The sequence below is a fragment of the Dermacentor variabilis genome, unplaced genomic scaffold (assembly GCF_050947875.1).
Source record: "Dermacentor variabilis isolate Ectoservices unplaced genomic scaffold, ASM5094787v1 scaffold_16, whole genome shotgun sequence".
In the NCBI taxonomy this organism is placed as follows: Eukaryota; Metazoa; Arthropoda; class Arachnida; order Ixodida; family Ixodidae; genus Dermacentor; species Dermacentor variabilis.
In genome coordinates, this window is record NW_027460324.1 from 8752549 (window position 1) to 8773424 (window position 20876).

At 49.2% G+C, this 20876-nt stretch overlaps 1 protein-coding gene across 1 annotated transcript in view; it reads right to left on the reverse strand.

Annotated features, from left to right (window-relative positions):
- The window catches only part of LOC142568104 (inactive serine/threonine-protein kinase TEX14-like), a 254356-nt gene extending 250465 nt beyond the window's left edge, over nucleotides 1-3891 (reverse strand). The window contains exon 1 of the mRNA XM_075678187.1: nucleotides 3695-3891. Coding sequence (XP_075534302.1) covers nucleotides 3695-3891 — 197 coding nt within the window. The remainder of the gene's footprint in view (nucleotides 1-3694) is intronic.
- Nucleotides 3892-20876: the final 16985 nt, after the last annotated feature.

A 20876-nucleotide genomic window follows, 5' to 3' on the forward strand; every position in this document is an offset into this window, starting at 1 on the left:
CTCCATTAGTTTTTAACAAACACTGGTGAGTGAAATGGGACGACAACTAGAGCACAACGATGGAGGACCTTTTTTGGGGACTGGAACAATCTTTCCTACTCTCCAGCCTCCCGTGCTGTTGTGATCAAGTGCGGGAGGTTATATACTCATGCTTAGTTGTAATGAATGCCGTTTGAAAGTCAGCGCTTGACGATGTCCCTTCATTTTGTGGTCCATGTCAACTCAGGCGCTTGTTATATCGTCAACAGGCTCCCAAACAGACAGACAGACAGACAGACAGACAGACAGACAGACAGACAGACAGACAGACAGACAGACAGACAGACAGACAGACAGACAGACAGACAGACTCTAAACGGTGGAAGTCGTCAAAGAATATTATTCACATTATTATTGCTGTAAAAGCTAGGCTAAAACAATGTGGTCATAGTATTTGAAACAATGAGAGGGCTAGATATTTATTGAATTATGGTGTTTCACGTGCCGAAACCACTTTCTTATTATGAGCCACGCCGTAGTGGAGGACTCCGGAAATTTCGACCACCTGGGGTTTTTTAACGTGCACCTAAATCTAAGTACACGGGTGTTTTTGCATTTCGCCCCCATCGAAATGCGGCCGCCGTGGCCGGGATTCGATCCCACGACCTTGTTCTCAGCAGCCTAACAGCATAGCCACTGAGCAACAACGGCGGGTCGGCTAGATATTTATAGATGTGTAATCACTAAAGTACATTTCAACCTAGAGTGTAAATATGCGAAAGTGCATGTAATTATCGCAAGCCCATCTGTATGCCTTCGGGTAATTTTCCAAAGGCTACGGGGGCTCGGGCTCACATTCGTTACCCATACTAAGGATAACACTGGTGACTATAGAATGGTAAATAATACAATTCCAATAGTTTACTGTTTCAAGGTATGACTGGTGGGTGTGGCATCGGTGTCTCACCATGCGAAACTAACGAGGGAGAGGGGTCTTCCACAAAGCTGTACGTGACATGGAGGTGCCTATCAGGAATAACGTTTAAAGGACGTTGAGGAAGAAGGACCTATTCGAAGGGCAAATGTCGTCTCAGCCGATATTCAGAAGGGTAAACGTCGTCATGGTTGCATAGGTCCCGTGGAAAATGTGAATGACTCGCGAGACCTCAAATAAAGTTTTTTCACTAACTCACTCACTCATCACGTGTTCTACACTGAGCTTTAATGCGTTCTTTGGTGAGTACCCCCCCCCCCCCCCCCAGTTATCTTGTTAGCAAATCGTGTCCGCAACCTGATAAGCAAGACACGTTGCCTATAAGGATACATAAGGCTCCATACAGAATGCATGGGTAAGGCAATAGTAGGGGTGGGCCAACTTTAAGTTTGGCGTGCACGAACTGAAATTTGGGGGTCGGTCAACTTGGGACATGGGAGTGGGCGAACTTGAAATTTGCGAAACAAAAGAAAGAGCTATGTAACAACCGAGCCAAAGAACGCTTACGCATTTGTAGACAATTCTCAGAATTTCTGTATGATTTCTTCACGTGTACCATACTTCTGAGCACATACATCTCGGCTCACAGAGTAACTAACCTCTCGGCTCACGGTGACTTACGCTCGTCCTGTTCGCTTCTTCGTCTGAAGTCCCATCTGAAGTCGTAGTTATTTTCCTTTTTAAACATGTCGGACCAGTTTGCCCACAGTTCCCCCTTTTGAATCTGAAGTGAACGAAGTGGAGGCAGGGTGGTGGGATGGGGAGGTTACTGGCGAGCAGCGACACTGTCAGTGCCGGGAGCCGCCATTCTGTACGTACAACATACATTGAAAATATATTTTGTTCTTGCATGTAATAATTTACAACAGAAAATGCGCAGCAGATCTGGAACATAGATACGAATACGGAGAAACTCCTCGAGCTCGGCGTGCACAGCCCGCTAGAAGAGATCGCCGAGGCTCAGGAGCGAACGAAGGTGGTCCGACTCACGACCACCAAGGCGGGGCCACCACAGTCTGCACGAGCTCGGCTTTTTCTCGACGACCAAAGATCCAACAAAGCTGACGTGGTTCCCCGCTAGATCCGAGACCTCTTCGCGATCGCTCCGCGGAACGTACATCCTTACCACAACAGAGCGAGGCGCCTTGCCCGGGCCCTCCTCCAGCGCATAGACATCAAAGCGGACGACGTCACGTTCGTGGACGCCGCCACCAACAGCAAAAAGTAAGTCTTTGGCGCTGTCACATCCACGCACCGGACTCGACTCCGCCACGGTCCTCACCCGAGACCCCGAGGTGGCGGAGCAAGTAGCCTTAGCGCTAGCCGTGCTCGACGACAAACGGAAAAGGATCTATAGCGACTACAGACCGGCCTTCAAAGCCTTCGAACGTGGCGTCATCTCCAACCAGGCGTTACGCATCCTCCATAGCTCAGATCCGAGCACTCACAAGCACCACGCTGTTAAATGGTTCCCCGCGCCTATCTTTTTCGGGTTCCTGGCACCCCGCCCAACCTCAACGAGTTCGCCTACGACGCAGCGTGCGCGCTTACCGACCACGCCATCCCCGGGCAACCCCATCTCTTTGAACTAGAGGACCACCGGGAAGCACTCACTACGTACAGTGCAATCACAAAATACTTCTACCTGCGTGGGGCGCCGCAGCTTTCCGCCACCACACTGGAAACTTAACACTACGCTTACTATAAAGACGGCGCATGTACCCAAACCCCGCCATATTACACGTTTTCTATCCCGACGCGTAACTCCAGCAGCACGTGCCCCTCGCGCGGAGACACGGCGACGCTCGCACACGTGCTCTGGAGTGTAGAAACGCTCTTCCCGACTCCAGCTCGGGAAAGTGGGAGAAGCCCCTCAGAAGCTCGCTGCTCGCCGCCTAGCAATGGGCCGTTCAGCAGGCCCGCCTAAGCGGCCGCCAGCTGCTCCCTGTCGCTCCCTATGAGGGGGACGCCTGCTACGCCCTAAGCACATCCTGCAGAACCACAATAAGGTTTTCTAGTCAAGTCTAATAGAGATAGAAGTACTGTGAACTGTTAGGGCCGAGGACAGAGCAAGAACCACGAAAAAATTAAATCGCGTTTATGTTTACAAGAACGGAACAGAACACAAAAAAAGAAGGATGCACACACGAGCTGTCAGCCAATATAAGGAGAAAATCATTTTAGTATTATTGTGTAGAAAAGAACAGCAAAGGTCGGAGACAAAGGCCGTGTCGACTGGCGCAAGCCTGGACACGGTGCTTTTACTCGAAATTCGGGACTGTTCCGTTTAATTCGATAAAGCTAACAAAGTGAAGTTTGCGCAACAGCTAGCCGTGACGTCATGTATTTCGGTGGCGTCTGATCGTGCCTACTTTAGTTTTCTTCAGTGAAGGTCAGGTGAATGGTAATTCAAGTGACCAAAGCATTGGGTATTGCAAGTCTGCAGAAATATTACTGCGCCACAGCGGCTGAAATACGAAAAAAAATATTTCAATATACGTGGAATCACACTGACGAACGGGCGCTGTGGTTCCGGCTCAAATTTCAATAAACGGAACTTTGATACTCATTCTCTCTTCTAATATTCAATCTCAATTACTGCGAAACGAAGTAAAATAGTCATTTTAAAAGCATATTTACCGGTTGGAACTGTTTCATTCGGCCTCGTTAGTGTCCCCCTAAGAGCGTAGATACTGTCGTCATTCACACACATGCGCTCACTTGTTGTCGATGAAGGCCGCCAGCGTCCGCCGGTAGAGCGGGTCGGCGTGTGCCAGCGCCCAGTCCTGCGGCGTCGCGCAGCCGCCGGTCACCGCCGCCGTCGAGCAGCTGCTGCAGCAGGCAGCCGCGGCGGCACGCAGCGTGCACCGGAGGGGCACCGCCGCTGCAGTGGCTGCGTGCGCGAACAGCGCGAGCATGAAGGCCGAGTTCACCAGAGTCTAGAGGTGCTCACGTACACCCTTCTTGGGTTCGTTACTTACGCCTAATGCAGTAAACGTTTCTCGTCTGCTTTAGTTACTTCTATTTTGAGCGTCAAATTAAGCGACAAATGAGGCGTCCGTAGCAGCGACGCGGCACCAAAGTCCCATCGGTCGCGACACCGCGTCACGAGCGCGCCTGGACCTAGAGCTAAGCTGTGAGGTCCTAAAATATTTTACCGTACAAAAACAATGCATCATGAAACAAAGTAGACTTCTTCATTTACAATAGTATAAAACATGATGGCGTTTGCAGTGATACAAGCAGGCTAACACAAAAACAGAAGTATAAGGAAATACCATATAATGAGCAAGAATCAACAAAGCATCAAGTACGTTTAAATACCACATCCGTCAAATGTACCGATTATTTCTAATGTAATGGTACATAGGCGCATTTACCCAGCTTTCCAAGCATCTGGAGGCAGAATTCAGAAATACTGCAGTACGTCAGAATGAAACCATAATCGCCCGGAGTCCTCGACTATGGTATGTCTCATGTCCTACGTGTCTGTTGTGTTAAACTCAACAATTTGTCGAATTAATCAATGACATTTTGTGCGGAAGGAACATTTTATTGCTCACTGAAGAATAGCGTGGTGGTACAGGCTTAGCACGAAGCTCGTAGCTTCGTGCAGCTTGGGTGGCAATTTTCCCCCTTTCCCCACTATTACTCCATCTTGTGGGCTTCCGCAAAACTGAGTCGCCATATTCAATAATTACTTATTCTTGTTCATTATTTAAGCCTCGCTCCGCGATCTCTTCGCCTCATGGTTGGATCTGTGGCTAGCCTACTTCTCTAAATAATTAACAGTCACTTTAGCATAAGCGAAAGAGGGTGAAGGCGAAATCGTGCCCGCTCGAGAGACAGCCATTACACTTCTTGACTTTCTCATTCGAATGCTCTGTTACATCTTATTACTTTTTTTCTCTCATTAAATGTCGTGGATTTGAGTGCGTTATTTAAAGCTACCTTCATTACCTGTGCCTCAATCAACCTCGCCCTAATCAACACCAAAAGTCAAGGGTTGACTCCCACCAGAGGTCGTGTGTTCGAGTGCCTCAATTAACTGAATGGTAATTATCTGTGCGTTTTCTGGCATGATTAAAATCATCGTTGTGGCAGCGATGTGGATGAAGCAATGTGGAAAAAATTTAATGTTAGTTAGTTAGTTAATTCGGGTTTAATGGCGCAGAAGCAACTAAGGCCATGCTGCGCCAGCCACAAAATATTAAGAATTCAAATGTTAAAGCAGTGCAAGCTGCGTTATTTTAGAGTCTGAGTAAAAAACCGGTTTCTTCTAGAAAGCTGAACAAGTCAGCGAAAGGCACTAGCGGTTCATCTCCGAGTATTGAGGAGGGGTGTAAAGGTATGTGTAAGTTATAGAGATTCTGTAAAAGGTTTTGTCTCTGTGTTTCAATATTTGGACATGTCATAATAATGTGCATTACGGTGAGTGGTTCATGGCACTTCTCGCAAGTTGGCGGGTTTTCGTTTTGAAGTAGAAAATTGTGTGTCAGGTGTGTATGGCCGATTCGGAGTCTACATAGGATCACCTCATAGAAGCGTTGCTGGTGACAGGACGACTTCCATTCTCTAAGCACGGGTTTTATTGTGTGTAACTTGTTATTTGTGCATGAGTCCCATTCTAGTTGCCACTTTAATCTCAGGGCCTTATGAATAGCTCGGATACTGTCTTTGTATGGAAGTGTTGTTTGCGTTATACCTTTGTGTGCTGCCATGAACGCGCATCTATGTGCTGCTTCATTCCCTGGTATCCCGACATGGCTATGCCGACGCGCGAGCAGTGGCACGAGCGCTCCGATTTTCTGTACCTCACGACGCGACCTTGAAACAGAGATGAAAGGCTTTCGCATTATAATGTAAGAGCGACAGCACCGGAACAGCGTTCACCACCAGCCCACGAACCATTTACTGAACAGTAACGTGAAGTGCTATGCCCTCACATTAACGAATGATTCTGTTCGTCCGGGGACCGCATATCGTAAGGATTATGTACAGCTGCCACTTATTTTTCCGTCATTCATAAAAGTGAACGAATATACGCTCCAGCTATCGCGAAATAGGACGCTATGTGGGACGCATATGAAAAAAAAGAAATCATACGAAATGCGGCACAGAGTACAAGATGGCATGAAAACAAGATCTATCAACGTCCCTTCCTTCGCTTAGAAAATCTCCTGGCTTCTACGCTGCACATCCAGTTCCGCTAAACGAGCACGCACTCACAAGTTGGGGTCTGCGCCGGCCTGCAGCAGCTGCGCGACGGTGCTCACGGGTCCGTCGTCGGTGATGCTCACGAACAACGCCGTGTTGCCATTCGCGCCCAATGCGTCCACGGGTGTACCTGCACGAGGACGGGTGCATGCAGCTCCAGCGATGCACGATCAAAACGCATAGCCACCAAGAGAAACAAAATCTATACCTTCCGATTTTATTCCTGACGTCATATTTACGCAACGGCCGACGCGAACGGGCAGTGAGAACATTTTACTCTCTTACAGTAGCCTAATGAAACGTTCGTGTGTACAGGAGGCCCCTTTTTGCTTATTTTTATGACGAATCGCTTTCCATACCGTGACATGTTTTCCGTAGCTAACCATCAAAGAAGGCGGGGAGCGCAGAGATTGTTGAAAGTGTCTCGGTAGAAGCGAGGCAATGGAGGGAAAGTTCACTGCGGGATGAGTGTTTCACAGCGTTTCCGAGTGATCCGAGTGGCTATGACGTCAGGACGGCGTTACTCAGGAAAGCCGGGGATGAGCAGAGTGCTGCCGGCGTCTCCAGCTGATGTGCCTCTCCTTGCCTAGCTTGCGGTGGCTCACCGACGATTGCGGCGGCGTACAACATACCGCCGGAATGAAACCTCGGCGAAGAGTCAATAGAGCGACGTCGCCTACATGGCAAAAAGGCTTGATGACATCATTGTGCCAATGGGGCGCTCACCGGCAAGTCAGCGGTGAGAAGCAGGTCGTCAGCAACCATCTGAGACTGCCGCACCAACAGCTACTTCGATCTTTCATGGCTCTTTCGCTACGGTACACGCAATTGGCTGTAATGAATTCAGTATCGATAAACTAGGCAGAAATAAACTGACATAACTGATTGCGCCACTGAGCCACTTGACGTTACTTGCACAAAAATTACACCGAGTTCGTGCATGTATCATCAAAAGATCGTTGTTTATTCATTTATTTGTTGATAATGAATAATTTCAGGGCGCGAAGGCAATATACAAAAGAGTGGGGTGCTTACAAACGTGTGTAGTGAAACAACAGAGGAGGCGTTACAAGGCACTTTCCAAGGCGATCTCGAATCGTTGTGCACGTGCAATGGAGGAAGGAAGGTGGCTCCATTCGGTGCTTGTTTTTGGGAAAAGAGTCGCGTTATATGTTAGTGCGGATATACGTTAAAGCCTGCGTAGGACGTCTTCAGAGAGTAGCTGCTTCATCCGTGGTGCTACTTGCTACTTCACCACTGATCCATGGACCATTCAGCGGGATAACAAAGCATTTCGCTTACATTGGTAATTACCTTCGATGACTTTTGCATGATTTTTTCCCGTAGGTGGCCCTGCAAGAACTTCATTTTTGACACAGACACATAACTGATCATTTGTGTGCCACCGAGAACAAGATCACCTTGTAGCCATCCCACGCCAATGTGGTTGGAATAGAATTCCAAATAAACGCAAAGCACTTTGATGTTAACGTAGCAGCGAGACACGCGTCGGCTGCGCATCTATTCTATGTCATTCTGCGCCTGCAAAATGGCAGCCGCTTCCAGCTGTAAAAATAGCTGATCTCCTTTAACCCTTTAACGGGCAAGAAAGGCTTGGCCTAGATCATTGTCATTGCTTTATTTCTTCATTATATTGCTCGAATACCCACCAGATGAAATATTGAACAGTTGGTCTAAAAACTAAGCGAGATAAAGTGAGTGGAAAATATTGTTGAACAGCTGGTTGACGGTCAATGTAGGGTCAAAAGCTGGTGTTTGATACTTGATTTGGTCAACGCGTGTTCTTGAGATGCTCCTCTATGGGAATAAAAAAACAGCTCACTTAAAAAAAACCTTGCATTGGCGAGAATATGACCACCATGTGCGCTAAGAAGAGAATGACGAAGTCCTCCAGTTTAGTTTTCAAAACATCTGCTGCTGCTCACGACTAACGTTTTTGTGTATACCACAGTTGAGCAGGAACGCAAACAGATGTAAATTGCGAATCACAGACTAACATTTAGATTAGTCTCATTAATGCAAATGTTTTGTTAGGCCAACAGAATTGTTGAGCTAACAGTTAAAGGGCAGGCCCCACAGCAAAGTTTGGTTATACGCTGGAAGTTTTTACGCGTCCTCTAAGGAGTGTCCTACCGCAAGATTGTTTTCAAATTAGTTATTAGCAAAGATAGAAATATTTGAAGTGCCGCCAAACCCATGATTTCAGGAGGGGAGCGTCATCGGAAACATAGACACGCCCTCCACTTGCCCCGTTTAGCCTCCGCAATTCCATCCCTGTGTTCTCCCACACCGGAGCCGGAAGATCGCGCGACGAATGCGTCACGGGCCCCGCCATTATTTTCTTTTATGCGAAGCATATTAACGTAGGTTTCGGGCCTTCGCGCGACGCCCGGCGGTGGCCACCATTGACCTCGAAGTGGGGTCACGTGACATGGCGTCACGTGATGACGTCACACAGGCTGCAGATAGGGCCTCATATCGCGCCGTCGGTCGCCTCCCGGCGGTGGCCACCATTGACCTTCAAGTGACTTTCAAGTAGGTCACGTGACATGACGTCACGTGATGACGTCACACCGGCTGCAGATGGGCCTCATATCGCGCCGTCAGTCGCCTCCCGGCGGTGGCCGTCATTGACCCTGAAGTGAGATCACATTATGTGACGTCACGTGATGACGTCACACCGGCTGCAGATGGGGCCTCATATCGCGCCGTCGGACGTCGCCCGGCGGAGGCCTCCACGCTTCGGTTCGCGCCGTCGCGCGCGACGCGGCGGCGGCGCCACCATCGCTGCATTAAGTGATATGTGACGTCACGCCAGGGATGAAGCGGCGCGCGCCCGCCGTCGCGTCAGTCTCTGTGCCCGCAACCGCGCCAGCGTCTGTGCGCCGGGCGTGTATGCGGTCAAGATGCCTCCAAACGCTAAGGATACGCTAAGGTTAAGCCCCGTGGATGCTTCGCATCCACTGGGCTTAACCTTGATAAGCCTCCAATTTTTTTTCTCGCGCTCGTTTTGGCTGAGTAGCGCCCTTCCAGTGACGTTCTTTAGTGCGAGTTGTTGCGTTTGTCTCGTTTCGAGCAGCGCATCATTTTCAGCTGTGCACGAGAACACCTGTTTGCGTTATAAGTCAGTGCCACAATCACGAGAACTGAGGCTGACGCGAGAGGATGACAGCACTATCGCCGCCGCTGGAACACAGCAGAAAATGACATAGTTTCGTGCTCTGCGCGTGCGACTGCACGACGTAGAAAGCAGCAGAGGAAACGGAAGTACATCTATCTTGCCACAGTACGAAGTAAAACAAAAAAAAAAGAACACGCCCTAATTTGGTTTGTATGGTTTATTGTTTCTCTAAACTTTAATTCGTCTATAGAAGCAACAGATTAAACAAATAACTGGTGCTGCCTCAAATAATTGTAAAAGTCACCTGCCAATAGCAGCGACGTCCCAGCACTGCCGCCGTGTACATACGCGCACTGGCGCGTTCACATCGGCTCAGAGCACGGCACCCGAGAGGAGAAGGGTGAACAACGCTTGCCTTAAAGGGAAGCTGAAGAGTCTGTCGAATTCAATAAGACGCTCATATACGGATGCGGGAACTTTATAAACCATCTAGGTAAAATTTGGGGGTTTTTGTTCAATTAGGAGCGACGTAATGGTCGGTTAAAATTGCGCTGTAGCTCCACCCCCGTCGAATGCCGCGCGCTGCTGCTGACGCTAACGATGCGTGCGGGGACCGGAAACCGCGGTGTTGTGACGTCAACTCTAGTGTTTTGTTCCTTCGCAGCCTGCGCGACCGTGCCTGACCGTGCTTGTTTCTGCGTGCGTGCCATCGTAATCTGCTTCGATTGACCCTGCATTCCTTTGTTGGTGCGTCTGCGTGTATGTAGAGTGGTAGTCAACATGCGCAGCATCAACTGAAGTGGTGGGCCGATCATGCCGGCTTTCTGTGCAGCCTACGGTTGCACGAGCAGCAGTGGCCGTGATGATGTTGTCTTCCATTGCTTCCCACAAGACAAGAAGCTTTCAACGAAGTGGGAGGCTGCTGTGAAGCGAAAGAATTTCAAGCCCTCAAGAACAACAGTGCTGTGCTCCAACCCCTTCCGTGACGACGGTTATCACGAGAATTTATCATTAAAACGTGCGTTGGGTTTGCCAGTCAAGTCGGCTCGTCTAAGGCCCGGCGCAGTGCCGTCAGTGCTCGCGTACACAGGGAGCTCGTCACCGCTGTCAAGGCCAGCTTTCAACTTTTGTCAAGGCCAGTTTGCATGTGCTGGAAAGCCGGCGCACGCCAGGACGCTACGCTCCCCCCTTCTCTCGCGCACAGCGAGAAACCGACCGTCTCACGTAGCCGACGGAATTCGCCGCCTTTACGACTTCGGTTACGAGTAGTGTGCGGATGGCGCACAGATGAAGGTCACTACACGTAGTGTATGAACCGGGAAGCTTTTCACGCGTTTAAACCGTCTTTGTAGATTGCCGACAGCTTTGGACAGCGCAAAAATGCCGACGATCGCATCCCCGCTTACGTTCCACGAGGAGGCATGCAGGAACACAACCCTACAGTTGTTTGACCGAAAACGAGCTCACTAGATCGGCGAAAGATCGGCGAGATCACTAGATCGCTTTGCAAAAAAATTACCGACGATTACGTTACTTCCTAATGCGAAATTTGAGCGCAGCAAATAAGCTGTTTCACCTTTTGGATAGATTGAGGCAAAGAAATCGAGCAACACATGTATGCGCTATCACATAATTTTTTTTTTATTTTCCACACGTATTCCTTTAACAAAGACTCCACTAACAGTTCTTGACAGTCATGAAGGAAGCTTTGTGGTCGGAGAAATAGACTGATATATGTTCGACTTGGTACACCAATGCTTGATTCTCAAAGGCGAGATCTATACAAGTGCCTCGCGAGGTTGTCACAGCCGTGGGGGAAGCAGAGGCTAAGCGCCGCCGCCGAGAAGACCCTGCCGTTCGCGCCGCCGAAGCGGAGGCTCATCGCCGTCGTCGAGAGCAACCAGCAGTAAGCGAGGCTGAAGCAGAAGCTCATCGCCGCCGCCGAGAAGACCCTGCAGTTCGCGCCGCCGAAGCGGAGGCTCATCGCCGCCGTCGAGAGCAACCAGCAGTAAGCGGAAGCGGAGGGGGGCGGCGTGTACACCCAGCGGCAAACGATGGGGGCAGAAGCGCGCGCAGCAAGCGGACAACACGATAAAGGGAGGAGGGAAGAGATAGCAGCGACTGACTGATGCCGCTGACGGCGATAGTGAGTCAACCCCAGCTATCCGCCACACAAGAACAGGGGGGGGGGACCCTTTCCTCCTCTTTCTGCATGGCGGCGACGGTGTTCTATGCAGTCACGTTATCTTGACTCTCTAGCGGCGTCAGCGGCATCCAGCGGTATCAGTCGGTCGCTGCTAGCGCTGGGGGGATGAAAGGGGGGCGGAGCTGGTTACGAGGCCGACGACGACGCCGACGACGACGCGAAACCCAGGAACGGACGCCAAAGAGCTGCGCTCTAAAACATACTCACCAAAGAGCATTTCCAACACGAGGAGATCCCAAGACTTCGCTTTCGTTCGCGTCGAAAGCACTGCTCACACCAGCATCGTTTGCTTCTTCGAGAGGCCGGCTCTTCGCAATCGGCTCGTACATGTAGGGAGTAACGCCGAACTCCTCAGCAAAAACGCAGTCTCTCTAAATTTTCCATTACCTGTTAATTTTCCATTACAGCACCAAACTACCTGGCACCACGCTTCACGTGTAGCGGCAGCGGTCGGTCACTAGAGTTGACGTCACGAGGCGCCCGACCAATCACAGAAACGATACGCGCGAGCTGGGCGTGTCCGCTGCTGCACTTTTCGTCGAAATAAAATATATTTGCGCTTTCTTTCGCTCAATTTCGATACGATATTCGAATTCGGAGGGTTGTAAACCATTATGTAGACATGTTCACTCATTTTTTCTGGAAGACCTTTCAGCTTCCCTTTCAAGCGTCAGGTCTTTCCCTGGCGTGTAGTGATGTAATACTTGGCGGACACGATCGTTACCTCGCATTGTATGCACTGCGCTCGCCAGCTCAAAACAGCCAGACCTGGCTGAAAGGCCCGCTTAAGACCAAGCTTCAGCTCGGGTCCAACTCAGATGCCACCTCCAGAAACGCTCTTCTGAGATAACCATTGGGCCCATTTTAATGAAATTTGTTGCGTTTGCGAGAGAAAATGAAACTCTAGTGATTGTTTATAGCGAAAATTTCATTTAAGGACTCACTTACTAGAAGGTTCTCAAATTTGTAGGATAGAAAAATATATAAAAGGAAGAAGCTTACACATTCGCAGCTCTGCACCAAGAACAGAGATCGCAGTTCTATCAACGGCAGCTGTTAGAGCATCTGAAGCGCATATTATCGATCTATCAATTGATACCTTAGGCGAATTCGTTATATTGTTTACTAGGGTTTTGGAAAAGTTACACTCATATAATAATGATTTCCTGGAGTCACCTATTGTCACGTGGTAGTGACTGTGAAGAAAGCAGCCAAACTGAGAAAGACAAAACTAGCGTTTTATTGGGCGAACTACTCAAAAACAGGCTACACTCAAAGAACGGCGACAGCGGCGAACACAGTCGGCGATCGGCGAAAATTGGACCATCGAATGTTTCAGACTAATCGCTGGGACACGCGCGCCTTCCACAAAGTTCTACATTATTCGCGTCGCGCACACATGCAATCAGATTACACAAGGTTCGGTCACAGACAGTGGATGCAACCATCGATAACATTCCAGAAACTTCCCACACATGCAAGTGCGTGCTGCGCTGTGCGATAGCATTTGTTAGGCGGTGCAACATGTCGCCCGATGAAGACAAGTACACGTGTCACTATAATACATTCGTTTTCCCGCTTCAGATGCACTTTTAGACACAATTTACAGAAGTGTGATGCCGTTAGCCATTGCCAAGTTACAGCGTTGTAAACTTGATAGTTTTGTTGTCTGAAGATCTGCGATTTTCAACAATTTTTAAATAGTAATTCACGAGCTAAATCAGAAACTCCGTATGAGCAGTCCCCATATTTTAGCGTTTTATTTGAAATGCAACAAACCTCATGAAAGTTCATGCAGTGGTTGCCGACAAAGGTGATTTCTCCTTTCCCATGTATTTCGATACGCGCTTCCGAGCTAAAGCTTCCTCTTAAGTTTGTCTGTAGCGCTGCTGGATTAATTCAGATCTCAGTCACCGAGGTGTACTTGGCCAAGTACTGGATTCACGGGAATAAAGCGAAACCATAAAAGAGTAAAATGAGTTGACCCAACACCATATTATGCAGCCTAGTTGCGCACTGGCGAAGGCTAAGTAAGTACGCCGCGTTTCACTGTGGTAACTGTCGCTAGATGTCCCACACGCTAACACGAACGAGAGCGTATGCCGCCTGAAGCCAAAGTGATCCAAGCCACTGACCACGTGAGCCGCCTGCTCTTGTATGAATAAGCTGGGCTTCCAAGCCTCGATATCGAGAAGACCACCAAAATAGCGCACAAACTTTGATGGCGAGATGAGGTGAAGCGCAAAGGCTAAAACCTGCAGCACCACTCGCCTCGCTTTGCCAAGAACAGCTTCTGCGGTAAAAAACAGCTTTGCCATAAGGGCGAAGCAATGAACGCGACAGCAACATGTTAGAAGTGTTGGACTCGTAGTTGTCGTGGCACTATGAATTTAAGTAAACGTAAGCTAAGTAAAACCGAGCTGTTGTTCTAGCGATCCTCTGTCTGAATCCTGCGAATGGACAATGTCATATATGTTTGTTAATTATAGCCAAACTTCAGCGTCACATTTCCGTTTCGGGTATGTTTTAAACCTTTTTCTTGGGCCAATCCCGAAGGTAGTGCACACCGGCGCCAATAAAATTGCATCATTTTCCCGTTTTAGTTATGTAAGTGTTTCTCAATGTAATTTTTAAAGTCGGAGATGATTTAAGATAAAAACATGCGCTATCGGTGTTTTGTTTCGTGACATTTGTTTGTGGGCTGCCGTTCTCAAAATTATGAGTAATAATTTTGTGAAGAGTGTAAGACGAGTTATGAGCAACTTCAGATATAGTACGGTACGGCAATATAACCCGTATATAACGCTTGTCATATAGAATGGCATGGCATATAGCATACGCACACCTAATTATATACAAAACTTCAGGGTGACGATGACGACAAAATTTCGCTTGGAGTGTCCATATTTTTGCTATCGCAATAAAAATAAAACTTAGGTATTACCGCTGTTACAACAAGGACCTATGAATAGCATGGGAGTCCATATCAAGATGAACAAACGTGATGTACGGCACTTCGCCGTCGGCTTCCTGCAATGTCCAAAAAGTAGCGGGAAGTTGGCGAGTTCTCGCACTATTGTCGGACGGAGCTTCGGTGTAAACCAAAAATGGTGCATCTGCATCTGGATTGTTCGACGCAGCTTCACGGGCCAATCGAATACGGAGCCGAGTACCTGGTGGCAGCCGAGGACAAAAAAAGGCGGGGAACCAAACATGGTGTTTATGACACATTTCCCACTTCCTAATTGCTTCAGGCCCACGCAAGCTCTATTGCAAAGCCTTCAATATGTCAATTAGAATCTCTCGAGGGGCAAGTTGGTTCATTCTTACGGCTGATTGCTAAAGGTGAAAAAGTGCGAGATTCGTTTCTGTTAACGTTGTAGGGTGGTCTCTGGGGCGATGATTTAGACATCCCCCATTGGACCCATCTGTTTCATCGCAGCAAAATGGTGCCCTTCGGCCAAAGCTAAGGAGAGGCCCTGACGTCATTCTTTGTGAAGCCTCAATGACGCCGGAAGTTGGCGTTACCTCGCCGTCTTGTCACGGCAGATTCTGCTCTCTCATTTACATTTCTCTCCTTCGGCTCGCAGCCACGCCGGGCGGCGTAGACTAGCGTGCTTGCCGTAGTGAACCGACCACCGGATCCCATCGCGGTGTTTCATCGCAGTAGCGCTGCCAAAGCCATTTTGTTCGAGTATTGCGTTCTGGCGTTGCAAGGAGTTGACAATATGGTATGGTATGAAGAACTATATTTAGGTCCTGAGGGATCAATCTGGGACTGATGAACTCGGCAAATTAGACTGCGAGGCCGATCCCCGCTACAGCTGCCGGCATTCCTGCAAATAAATTTGTGCATTGTTGTTGCACTGCAAGAATGGGCAGACGATGACCGGCAGCGCTTTACGGACATCACGACACATCGACCTGTGACTAGCCCATCTGCAGTTTATGACAACAAGCATGCGTGCTTGTCGCTGCCTGAGAAATCGATTTGCTGCACGGAGCAAGTCTCGGGCGGCGCGCACCGCGGAGACGCGTCGCGCCGACGAGGAGGCCACGAGAAGAGTTGTGTGTTCAGATACACCGACTGCGGCCTGAGGTTCTCACGGCAAGTGAAGCTCCACGGAAACAAAATACTGTGGCAGGCGCCGTCCAGACGCTTGATTTGCGCGCAGGCACACGTTCTTCTGTCGAGCATAGTTCACTCTTTCTCCACATCCGCCAAATTTCACTTCCTCCCTGGGCCTCCCTGGCGCACAGATATCTGTAAGGAAGGTTCGTACCTTAATTACTGACAGCAGCCGCTTCTTTCCCATTCTTCCACATGGCTGTTTTGCGTGCCATAAATGCATCGCTCGCTGTCAAGAGCAGGAAGGTGCAAGGAGTGCAAAGTGTTTACCGTACATATTCTAAAGCACTGCGGTTTCAGTCTGTGATGACGCGTTAGCGTGGATCCACCCGAGACGGAAAATATACTTCCGCGTCGTCCTTCGCCCGTGCAGTGGTCTAGGGCGATGTATGCGCGTTCGTTTTACGTCATTTACTTCTTCTAGTCCCACCTGGCCACAACAACAGCCAGGAGAGCGTCGTCTAAATAATACAGCGGAACAAAACACCGGGACTAACGCAAACACGACGCCTTCACCAAGGTACAAATCCTACGGGGCAGCACACGCCTTGGCACACGCCACCATAAGAAATCCGTTATTGTATCCCGACAACATGGCCGCTATAGCAAAAAATAGCACGTCACTTCCTCCACTTTCCCCTAGCACTCGGACTGGACAGGGCCTCTCCTAAGTGTTTTTGCTTCCTTTATGGCCTCGGCTTCCTTTCTCCATGGCATCGGCACTGACAGCCTTGGTAAGCTATAGCGCAATGGCGCTCCATCGACTCCCGCCTCTCATTCAAATCCGTCACCTCTGTAAAGCTTGATTACAGTATGCTCTCTTGTGCGTCCAGTCACAGACAGGAGCGGCCGAGCTGGAACCGAGATAAACGACGACGAGGCCTGCCTTTATCGCCAGCGTCGCCGCAAGTGCGTGAGCGTTTATGCACCCTCTGAGCGTACACCTGTCGGTGAAATAGTGTGATAAAAATATAGGCATCTTTTGTTTATGAGTGTGTACTTTATGCCGTAGTTATTTGAAGTCCAATTCTTCTGTTGTTGTCGCCATGTGCCATGGCTACTGGGCCTTCCTCGAGCAGCTGATTGCAGCTTTTAGCCCAGAAGCCCATCTACATGTTTCCGGAATATAAAAGTTGATTTGATTTGATCAGCTCGCGGAAGGGATAACACGGTACTCAACAAGTTAACTGCTAGGCACACCAAAACTACCAAAGTTCGAGTATTCCGCATCTTACCGTTAGCTTTCAGCTTCATTTGTGAGAACCTCGTAACGTTCTAAAACTGAAACATTATGACGATTCCCTATTTTACAGTTTCAATCCAAATGATCACTTTAGTGCTGAGAAAGCAGGCGTTCTTTCACTGTGACAGCATTATACAGGCGTACTACCCCAACTTTCCAGGCATCACGGTACATGGGGCGATCCCGAAGGCAGTGCGGTCTAACACAACGTCTCACGAAGGAGCAGTGCGAGAGAGTGGCACGCGCCACGCGTTTCGATAAAGGGGAGGCTCGAGCCCGACAGAAGCGTGCTGGCGATCCTGGCAAACGGTTACAGCATTAGGCTGCTGTGCTGGAAGGCAGAGGTTCGATCACACCAGCCAACCATCTGTGACGCATTTCTGTAGAAGACGATGAAGTGTCTTCTTGACAGAACACTTGTTTCTGTGCTCTGTGAATTTTTGGTGAAATCTTCGCCTTTCCGGGTGCCTCGCTTCCCCGTCTTGCAGCCATGGATGCGGAGCATGTCAGAGGCTCGCCAGGCCAGAAGTCACCACGGCCGTCAACCGCAAGGAAGCGAGTGGGCTCCCCCACTCCCCCATCGAGCAACTTACATTTCACCCGGAGAACACAGGGATCGATTATTAACATTTAATGAAATCACAAAGCATTATTATTTAAGCAGAAGGAATACCCATTGCCACACGGTAAGCTTTGCAGAGCCCAAGCGGTCACATTACGTTTGCTACAGACAAGAACATACCCAAGTCCAGATTTTCTTAACAGGATCTATCCGGAGAGGGAAACTCAAATCGACTGTAATAAGTGCGATGGCATCATTACTCTTGACCACATGCTTTGGCAGTGCCCCGCGGCCTTCACAGACTGTGACAAAGAACAAGATTGGTGGCGGCAAATGCTACACAGCGAATCACTCTCTGACCAATTACGGGTAGTCCAGAAGGCCCGCGATGTGGCTGAAGGGCTCGGCCTGGCAGTCCCGACGTGGGAGCGGCCCGCGTCAACCTAGGGTTGACGTTCAGGGCCCAATAAAGTTCTTCTTACCTTACCTTACCGAGCCGCTTCCTTGCTAAGGAACCTCAGAAGGTCGCAGCCCCACCGGAGCCTTCTCCGGCCATGGATGATTCACCTAAAACAGGTCGTCAAGTCATTTTGGTGCTACGTTCCCTCATGGGGGCCATCCGAGCGATTTTAGTGGACATGGGGACACCGTCTGCTCGAAGCGCACTTAAAGTGCTGGACGCCTTAAGCCCAGTGCTTGAATCCCTCAACTATAAAGATGGCTACCCATACCCCACCGTTCCGAAATGATGTCAACGCAGCGTCCGTCATCCAGTGGAACGCCAGAGGGCTAAAATCACGAATTTCAGATTTTCGTCAGTTTGCCTACGCCAATGTGTTTCCGCACATCGTCATTTGTGAGCCCAATTTGTCGAAACTAATCAGACTGTCAGGGTACGAATTGATCATATGTCATCAACAAATGGTGCATTCAGCAAAATCATCCTTTTTGTTTGCCGTGAATTCACCTATGTTTTGCAACCAATTGCCGCCCACGGCGACAATCAATATGTATGCGTCACAGTTAAAAAGAACAACCTCTCGTTTACTCTCATAGGCGTATATATATCGCCATCCAGCAATTTCGATACTAAAAGATTAGCGGATACCTTGAGTGTTTGTCCCTCCCCATGGGTAATCATAGGTGATTTCAATGCACACCATCCAGCATGGACAAAGGACAAATGCAAGGACAAGGGCAAATTCAAAAGGGCGAAGATTAGCCAGCATTGCCTACAACTATGGCCTTACTCTCCTGAACGATGATAACCCCACCTTTCTTGGAGGCATGACATACGGCAGCTGCCTCGACCTTGCTTTCGTCTCCATTTCTCTCGTCAGATGTGTGAAGTGGTTTCCAGATGTTGAGACACATGGGAGTGATTACATTCCCACCTATCTGAACATCCAAGGCTTGTCGTCTAGATCTGGCCCACGGAATACCATTCGGAAGATTCAATGGGCCAACTTCAAATCTGATATGGAAGATGCCTGCCGCGAGGGCCTACCCTCTGGGTTAGAGCAAACAATTAAACATACGATGGAAAACACAACTCGCATGCTGACCATCTCTTACACGCGAAACGACTTCGACATAGACTTAAAGCGACTTCGAGCACTTCGTCGCCGGGCGGAACGTCGATATCGGCGCACAAAATCAATCCATGACCTTAGGGCAGCCAGGAGGATGCAAAAGAAGATCCAGCGTTGAATGGATAGATTAGCGTCGGAAGGTTGGGCAACGTTTTGCCAGACACTCGACGCTTGCAAGCCACTGTCTCACATTTGGAAAATGGTGCAAGGTCTGCGCTGCCTTCCGGAACAGCGTTTTTCCATTCAAGGCGCTCGCGCTTTTTCAAGGGCGGCAAGACATCGATGTCGCGGAAGACTTTTGTGCGCGGATGGCAGACCAAGCGACTCGTCCAGATCCTCCAGCCCGAGATGACGTACCCCATTCCCGTGATTGCCGCATGGACCTTCCTTTTACAATGGAGGAGCTCGAGGCGGCACTAGCTCTCTGCAGGCGCTCATCATCTCCGGGTCCAGGTGGTATATCACACCGAGCCTTGTGCTATCTCGGAGAATCCGCACGGCTAGCATTCTTGAGTGTATACAACACCTCATGGCAGGAGGTAAATGTTCCTGATCAATGGAAAGTAAGCCACCTGGTGCCACTCTTGACGCACGGCTAATCCCCACTAGAGCTTACTTCCTACCGCCCAATAGCGCAGGCCAGCTGTGTAGGAAAGATAATGGAACGGATGATCCTTGGCCGCCTGGAATGGTACCTTGAACACTAAAAGATTTATCCGAATTCCATGGCTGGTTTCCGACGTGACCGCTCTTCCATCGACATGTGTATCTCGTTTCATATGTCTAGCACGAAAGGTCCTGTAAGCGTTTATCTGCAGCTTTATTCTTAGATGTGAAAGGGGCATACGATAACGTATTACATGAGGCCATCCTCGACGGTTTTGGGACGGTTGGCCTAGGTGGTCGAGTCTTTTTGTAGATTGCAAGTTACCTATCTGCAAGATCATTCTATGTGTTAACTGGCGATGGCCCAACTACGCGACGCTATACTAGCACAGGCGTTCATCAAGGCGGTGCCCTTAGGCCGACGCTATTCAACCTCGCTCTTATTGGACTTGCTGAATACTTGCCAACTACCATCAAAATTTCAATATACGCAGACGACATCTGTGTCTGGACTTCGGCAGCCACCCGTCCTCAGATACGCGCACGGCTTCAAAGAGCCGCTACTTTGACAGCGAGCTACTTGTGTAAACGATGTCTCAGCATATCACCACAAAAATGCGCACTAGTGGCATTTACTCGCACACCAATGACGCATTATGTCATTTCAATCAATGGGCGGACCATTTCCTACGTCAGAACCCACAGATTTCTTGGCGTAATTATCGACCGAGACCCTTGTAGGAGCCCGCACGTGGCCTACATGAAACGGCGCCTGACAGCAACTTCCCAGTTGTTTAAATACTTGACAGGAAAGACGTGGGGGATGTCAGTAGACGCAATGCTGAAACTCTACACAGCTCTCTTTCTCGGTTTTTTTAAGATATAGTCTACCTCTACTGAAGAACACCTGCAAGACAAATATTCGTATTCTGCACGCAGCACAAGCTCAAGCACTCAGAGTTTGCCTTGGTTTTCCCAGATGCACGTCAACAGAGGCAACTATTGCGATTGCTCGGTACCATCCAATGCAAACTCACATTGCGATGGAAGCCCTGAGAACGCACATCAGACATTTTGCACGTGCTCCCTGTCACCGCCTTGCAACACTACCTTCAGACAGGCACCAAGCATCATTCTCTAAAACTACCGTCAAGTAAAACGACAAACTTCCCTCGGGCTTCACAGCTGCATCTAAACCATCGATAC